The sequence below is a fragment of the Grus americana genome, chromosome 3 (genome assembly GCF_028858705.1).
Source record: "Grus americana isolate bGruAme1 chromosome 3, bGruAme1.mat, whole genome shotgun sequence".
Taxonomy (NCBI): Eukaryota; Metazoa; Chordata; class Aves; order Gruiformes; family Gruidae; genus Grus; species Grus americana.
Window position 1 is genome coordinate 7974840 of NC_072854.1, and position 8053 is coordinate 7982892.

Here is an 8053-nt window from a genome sequence, read left to right on the forward strand (position 1 = left end):
TCGCTTCCTCACACCCTCTGACACTCCCCAGCCAGTTGTGTTGGGACTGCTGCAACATGGCCTTGGGTGTTTAGAAGAAATCCCTGGGATTTCAGGCTGTAATACAGCCTGTTTCAAATGGTGGTATTGACAGCCATCATCCCGGTGCTGCAGAGATTGATGCATATATCTATGCTGGGATTGAAGCATTGTGTCCCTGGCCTCCTGGGGTCATGAGCGAGTTAAATCCAGACAGCATGTGTTAGATGCAGGTAAGGTGGAGCCAAGAAGCAGCCTGCCCATGTTCACACAACTCAGAGCAAGAGCCCTGCCCAAAACCTTGTAACAAGTTTTGGGGTTTCTTAATTCACATTCAGTGTCATATAAACGCAGATGAGTCCTAGACTTCAAGTTGCTGTCTCTGAACTTGCTCTGAGCCAACACCTGTACAGCCTGTTGGGCATCTCCACATCAGAAACATATTCCTCTTCCCTGTCTGGCCAAAAGCAGCATGTGGTCTGAGAAGGTCAGCTCTTCCAGTTTTCATGCTTACGACAAAGATGAGCTACAGCACAGAAAACAGAAATTAATGGCTCAGAGTCACAAAGAAATGGTGGAGCAAAATAAAAGGCAGGTCTCCTTCATTCCTGGGTAGTCCCTAAATATCTGCTTTTCTTCCTCTAACGAGATTCAGTGAAATCTTTAGCAAGGAAGCGTGTTTCTTCGTAGGTCCAAGAGGGATCAGTTATACTGGTGACCTGAGAGAGAATGTGCTGTCTTTATCGATACATCTGCAATGACACAAACATCAGGGAAGGAAGACAGGTCACTGCAATGTCCATGCCAAAAGAGATCTGGGGTTGAAATAGGCTGGAGGTGGGAGCATGTCCAGCTGGATGACTGACTGAACCCGACCTCTCAATGCAATGTTGTTGCCAGAAGGGCTACCTCAATACTAAATATGAACACAGTTGAAAACTATGAGCTATCGTTACCTCTGTATTTGGGATGACTGTGAGCACTACTGAACTGCTGTGTTCAGTTTTGGAACAAAACAGCTCAAGAAGGATATTGAACTACTGGAAGAGACTTCAAAGACATGAAGGATGACATTTAACGGAAGTCCTTGGCCCCATTCTACTTCCATAGATGGGAGGGGATCAGGCTACCTGTTCTACCTGTCTGGGTTTTCTTCCCAAGGAAACTCAGATGCTCAGACAGGGAATTGCAGTGCATTTTGGTGGGAACAAAAAAGAGCTGCAGGGCACAGCATCCCTAGTTTGAGTCATAGCTACCTAGGCATTGTGAAAATACACCTACAACGTGCTCCATGGGACATCCCTGCTCCTCCATGGTGGAATCGGCTGAAACTTCTTATCAAAAAGGGTGACTTGACCATGACTACCTGAGAGGAAGACACACACCTAGTGGGGGGCCATAATTCAAGCTAGGCAATGAGTCACAAATAAATTTTGTATAGGAGCAGTAAGGAACCACAGGTGAGCTTTCCCAGGGCCTGACAGGGGGGACTAGAAATATGCTCCTCTCAAACAGAATTAATTCAGAGAAGTCCCAAAGCCTGTTTAATCTTTGCCAGATCACCTGAGCACAGTGATGCCTTTATGAATCTCACCATATAGAAGTGTTTTACACAAGCGCTTAATTTTTGTGACTGAAAGTGATGTGTATTTTCATAGATTTTGTTATATAGGTAAGAGAAGTAGGAAGGCAGCCATTCCTCTCCTATATCTGAACCTGCTCAGCAAAGAAACTGAAGATGAGTCCCTTGGACCTATACTTCAAACTCAGGAAAGCTGTCCATGAAAAGACAGCCAGGAACAGCCCCCTGCCCCAACTAAGATGTTTACACAGTACAAGTTTTTGGAATTGCCTGTTCCTCACCTCTACACACACCCCGAGATATATCCTTCCGCCTTTTTAATAGTGCTTAGGCAGTGACAAGAACTAAAAAAGTGAAAAAATCTTGGGAAGGGATCTTTGCTTCAAGGGTTGCACTCAGTACTGGTGGAGATTTTTCTGCATTTTAAGGGTCAGAGTGCCCTCTTCTGTCCCACCTGTGTCCTGGTTATTTACTCCTGTCCTACAGCAGCAGATTGAGAAATGCTGTGATTTGTCTTCTGCACACCCTATCGTCTTCTAAACAACAGTTAAGAAACCAAACAGCTGATCACAAACTAGAAAATAACCTTCCTCGAATAGGGGCTCAAGCAGGCTACAAAGTCAGCTGTCCCCAATAAAAGGTCCTGGGGAAACATCACATGCAACTTGATTGATCTAATTAGTTGATGAGGTCAGGCATATTTTGAAGTGAATCTCTGCAAAGTTGAAACAGTGGGGTGTTATTTAATAGGTTCACACCCTACACTTAAACTTTGCCTCTCTCCTGCCTGTGCAGCTGCTAATTGAATCCAGACTGTTACTGACACCTGGGGAAATCTGACTGAAACAAACATATTAAAAGTAGCTGAATAATACCAATGTACATAGCGATTTCTAAACTAACCGTGGTGAAATCACTGGGACAGCAGGTTATCTGAATTAGGGCTAGAGCTAACAGTGGCCCAGAAAAATTTATTACTGGAGGCTTTCTATCATGAAAACACAAAGGAGTGTTTCTGGAAACCACATAACCACTTTCACACAGCAAAGCCAGCATTGACAAACTGCAGTGGATCCCCCGCAGTCCCACAAGCGTGCCCACGCTGTATGCCCACCGCTGCTGACTCAGAGACACACTAGAAGCTCTAGCTTTGCCCAGCACCGACCCTCTCCCCTTCCATGTCTGCTTTAGGGCAGGGGTGCTCTCCGCTCCTCCTTTTGGGTCCTTCTCCCCCACACGAAGTCTCCTTGAGGGATGGGGGTGAAAGGAGCCACTTTGTTTCCTCACGGCCTCCAGCACCGACCGACCACCCTCGCTGCTACCCGCCACCGCGTGAGGCGGCAGCCACAGGGCCCGGGGGCGTTTGAGCTCCCGCTCGGGGCAGGGGCCCAGCCCTGAGGCAGGGTCCGGCCATGGCCCCACGGAGCCTCCAGCACGGACCAAGGCCCTTTCCTCAGGTATAACCTGAGCCGCCCCACCGTCAGGTTTTGGTGTGGAGAAGCCCCGCGGGAGCCGACGGGGACCCAGCCCCGGCCCCTGCGCCTGCGCCTCCCTACAGATGCGGGACGACAGCGCCGCCAGCCACAGCTCAGCTTCGCGTTTGGGGCTAGTTTGGCCCGCCGCGCTCGCCATAGCGGCACTGCGCGCATGCGCCGGCAGGCCGGAAGCGGCCCCAGTCGCCATGGCAGCTGCGTGCGGGAGGCTGTTGCCGCGGAGTGCCGCCGCGGGGGTGCTGGGCCTCGCTGCCGCCCGGCCCGCCCTGTCCGGCAGTGAGCACCGTCCGTCCCCCTTATCCCCCTTCAGCCCAGCGCCCTCCTCCTGCCGGCGGCGGGGAGCGGCTGCCCGCGGCCTGCGCCTGTCCCTCAGCGCGCCCCGACGTGTTCGCTCAGAGGGCGGGTGGGGGTCCCCCGGGCCTGCTTTGCGGCGAGGGGATCCCGGACTGCGCAACTCTTGGGGGCAGTTCAACTTGCAAGCGCGGGGTTTGAAAAACATATTTTCTTTTTTTACAGGGTGCTTTTCTTGCTCAAGCTATCGAATTAGCAGCGATGGAGAGCCAGCAAAATTTCAGCCGCCTCCAAAGCCCGTCATTATTGACAAGCAGAAGCAGAAAGGAGAGAGGAGGTAGGGTGTTCTGGTGCTTGTCACAGTGGGCCTGTGCTCAGGTCTGCTGTTAGGCTGGTAATCCTGTGACTGCCTTCTTAAAGCTCCAAGGCATTATTGCACAAGAAGTACTTGCAGAGTTCTACCAGAGATAATTTATGTTGAAATATGCTTTAAAAAAACCCTTAAAATACTGTGTTTTAGAGTTCCTGAAAGCAGTGAAACAGGAAAAAAACATATAGTAGTAAAGATTTTTGCAAATTTTTGGCTGATGTGTGAGGCTTTCATCTGTTAAAGGCATTCATCTCTTCAGTATGTCACAAGCTGACAGGGACGTGGGTCCTGTGTCTGCCTTTGACTTAGATCTTGAGATTAGCTGTAAGTGCGCACATTACTGTTTGTGAAATGGAGCTGCAAAACGCTTTTGGTTTACACTTACAGAAGTTTGGATTTTCTTACAGGTTCTTGAGCCCTGAATTTATACCTCCCAGAGGGAGAACAGATCCTCTTAAATTTTATATAGAAAGAAAGGATATGATACAGAGACGGAAAGTGTTCAACATCCCAGAATTCTATGTTGGTCAGTAACGGCATTAGAACTTTGATAATTTCATCAATATTTTTTGTAGGGTGGGATGGTAAAAGATGTGGTTTCATGCTGTAGAATATCATAGAACATCACAATGTCAGGTATGTTAGATCAACCAATATGTGTTTCTATACATACTACTTTGTATTTTAATTTCATATTTACATCCAGTTTCCATTAAAAGTATAATACTAATGTGCTTTGTAAATCCTGGCATTTTAGTGTATGGTTTACCAGTAAAGCTCAAGAAAGGAAAATATATTAGATTATTTGTATTCAGTTTGCATAATGAAGAGTAAAAAATAAAGGTGAAGATGTAAAGGTGAAGAAGCTTCATAGCTACCCTGCAGAATCACTTTAACATACATTAATTCTGGGCACGTTAGAAGTTTATTCTGTTTCTGGCAGTTTTCATGGAAAATAAAACATTTTCAAAATGTACCTAAATGCATGCACTTTGTCTGACTCTCCTCCCACATTTTGATACATGTTTACTTGAACAGTCTGTTTATTTTAATTACTGGTTTTTTTGGCAGGCAGCGTACTCGCCGTTACGACTGCAGATCCATGTGCCAATGACAAAGTCAACCGGTTTGTAGGTATCTGCATTCAAAGAGGAGGAAAAGGGCTTGGCGCTACCTTTGTCCTTCGGAACGTTATAGAAGACCAAGGTGGGTTGTTACCTGAGGCAGTTATGCTAGAACTGTTCAGCAAAAAATGTTGAAGTTGTATGTGAAGGGATATCTGGTGTAGAAATTTAGTCTATGAAGAGGATGACAATAGATTAAAGAGAAATTGTGAGTCTGCCTACCAGGGGATACTGCAGGCTTAACACGGTATACGGAAAGATGCTGATGTGCGATTTGAAGGCGTGGAACAGCTTAGTGATTTTATATCTATACACTTTGTGATTTTTAGGTGTGTATTCTGAGGAGACGGAATGTGATCACTATGGTTGTGCTTATATTTGAGACTGGGCAGTCTACTGCCAGCCACATAAATCCTGGTCCAGTTTGAATGCAGTGTATTTGCATGAACTGGGGCTGTATATATTTGCTGTTTAACAAGCAACAGATAGCAGAGTTTTATAATAGATTCATATTCTACTTTATGGCAAAATGGGGGGAGATGCAAATAATGATGTTCTGAGAGCAAATATGAAAGGGGTGGGTGTCTCTCTATATACTCCACACACAGTGAGATATGTGTGTATATATATAGTAATAACCATTGTAGCCACAAAGGAGTAAAGGTTAAAACCAGAGCTTGCCTTCCTCAGATTCAAGCCATTCAGTGTCTCTCAAGCTATTCCTTTATCAAAGATTTGACTTAGAAACCTGCCTGTGTAGACACACTGCCTGTGTACAGTCGCATGCGCACAGCACTGTATATGGAGTTCTCTGTGTAAGTAAAAAGCAGTTCTTGAATAATACAGGGGTGTGTAACACTGAAGAAATACTCATTTAGTGTTAGTATTTCTAATGTATTTTGTTCATTAAACCAGACTTTCTGTCTCTAAGGTGTTGAAATATGTTATGAACTGTACAATCCTCGAATCCAGGCGATTGAGGTTCTGAAGCTGGAAAAGAGGCTGGATGACAACCTGATGTACCTGCGAGATGCCCTCCCTGAATATAGTACTTTTGATGTGAATATGAAACCTGTGTCTCATTTAGACCATGAAGAAATTCCTGTAAACAAGGTAGGAGCCGCATGTTTCAGCGGGAAAGTGGAGGATCGTTTGGGTGGCTGTCAGATCTGACTGATATCCTGGAAGGCTGTTAAACAGCTCTTTGTTACATTAGTTTCCAGGGTCACAAAATAAGGCAAGTCTTTATACCATTTCTATAGTGAACGAACATTGAGAATGTAAATATCTACCACCCTCGGTAGTTAATTTAAAGACATGCAAGGAGTAGTGGCCTCCATGTGCTTCTGTGTAACACTGTGCAGAGAGGAGAGCTTTTGTTACAGAAACGTGATTGTTAACGTTGTTACTGATCTGGGACTGGTAGGTGTCAAGAAAGAAGGTAAGATTGGAAGAGTGAAATCTGCATCTCAGAGAGCATCCAGAAACCAGTGGACCCTCTCAAAGAGTGTTGTCAAGTAACTTAGTGATTGTTCTTCCCTTTCCCTATCACGCTGCTTCTCCGTTTCCTTCATAAGGAACAGGAGTAGAACTACAAAAGAGGAGTTCACTTCACTTTATGTGTCAATTCAAGGATGGTGTAATAAATCAAGACAATCTTAATTAAAAAGTTTTACAAGATACTGTGACAACAGCCGTGTGAACACAAAAAACTCCATTTTTCCTAACAGTGTAAAGTAGTAGTTCCTTAACATAGTGACAAACTGGTCTGTTTTCTCTTTCCTTCTGTTAGAGCAGTGGTTGTCTCACCTTTTTGCTAAACTCACAATCAAAATTCTGATTACTTAATACCATTTTTTAATTTTTTTTTAAAAAACTTTCACCCTAGCTGCAGGTACGAATGAAACCTAAACCATGGTCAAAACGGTGGGAAAGGCCAAAATACAATATAAAAGGAATAAAGTTTGAGCTACCTGAAAAAAAAATGAAAGCAGCACAGAAGTGGAGCCAGCCCTGGCTAGAGTTTGATATGCTGCGAGAATACGATACTTCAAAAATAGAGGAGAAAATTTGGAAAGAAGTGAGTGAAGAGCTTAAAAAATAATAATAGTTTTTGCAGTCTAGGAATTACTGAGAAAATATTTCCTTTGAATTTACTGTATGGATTATCGGTTGTCAAGTTTTGTATATACATAGGCAAAATACACAATAAAGTGAACCTTTCTATAAAATGTGTCTTCTGGTTGAACACTTTCTGTTCCTGAAAACAGCCACTTCTTTTTCTGAGGAGCATAATGCTATGTTCACTCCAGAAATGAGAATCCTCCTTTTTTAAATTACAAACCCCTCCTGTGAACTGTATCACCCACTGATGTTAGTTGTGTTATCATTTCCAACTGCTTCTGTTACTTCTTTCTTCACAGGCTGGGCGGTGGCCAGACTGTTTGACTCCTAACTTCAGAAATGGGCTAGAGCAGGGCAGTAGACATGTCTGGGCCAACCATGTGCTCTCAGAGCAAGTGCTCTTTAGTTTTTCCATTAAAAATAAATTATGTTCCTGCTAGAGCAGCAAATACAAATGCTCTGAAATCAGTTTTGAAGTGAGACAGTTCTCCTCCCCCTCTACTCTGCCCTGGTGAGGCCACATCTGGAGTTCTGTGTCCAGTTCTGGGCTCCCCAGTTCCAGACAGACAGGGAACAGGAGGGAGTCCAGCAGAGGACTACAAGAATGACTTGACTCGACACTCACCCTTTAGGTATTTGTAAGTACTGATCAATACTTAACTCTGAGGGTGACCGAGCACTGGAACAGGCTGCCCAGAGAGGCTGTGGAGTCTCCTTCTCTGGAGATATTCAAAACCTGCTTGGATGCCATCCTGTGCAACCTGCTCTAGGTGATCCTGCTCTAGCAGGGGGGTTGGACTAGATGATCTCTAGAGGTCCCTTCCAACCCCCTACCAGTCTGTGAATCTGTGAGGGTTATAAGTAATCTTTCTTCCAGAAAGAAAGATCAAGAGCACTAAATTGTGATAAAACATCTATTACATTTTCATAATAGCACAAGGCTGGTTCCTTCAGGGGAGAGGTTTAGCTGGGATGAGACAAAGGAGAACAAGAGAAGAGCAATGAGATCACAAGCTTGTGGTGACTGCTGATCAACTATTGCATTTTTGTT

General features: G+C 44.8%; 1 protein-coding gene across 1 annotated transcript; it reads left to right on the forward strand.

Annotated features, from left to right (window-relative positions):
* Positions 1-3253: 3253 nt before the first annotated feature.
* On the forward strand, positions 3254-7109 carry MRPL19 (mitochondrial ribosomal protein L19). Its single transcript, XM_054822458.1, has 6 exons — positions 3254-3369; positions 3610-3721; positions 4162-4280; positions 4826-4960; positions 5810-5991; positions 6767-7109. Exons 1-6 carry the CDS (start codon positions 3282-3284, stop codon positions 6980-6982), a joined length of 852 nt encoding a protein of 283 aa, XP_054678433.1. The 5' UTR covers positions 3254-3281; the 3' UTR covers positions 6983-7109.
* Positions 7110-8053: the final 944 nt, after the last annotated feature.

Coding starts and splice junctions, on each gene's coding strand:
- MRPL19 (XM_054822458.1), top strand. CDS start 3,282: ATGGCAGCTGCGTGCGGGAGGCTGTTGCCGCGGAGTGCCGCCGCGGGG. Junction 4,961..5,809: donor GAACGTTATAGAAGACCAAG/GTGGGTTGTTAC, acceptor TCTGTCTCTAAG/GTGTTGAAATATGTTATGAA. Junction 5,992..6,766: donor AAGAAATTCCTGTAAACAAG/GTAGGAGCCGCA, acceptor CTTTCACCCTAG/CTGCAGGTACGAATGAAACC.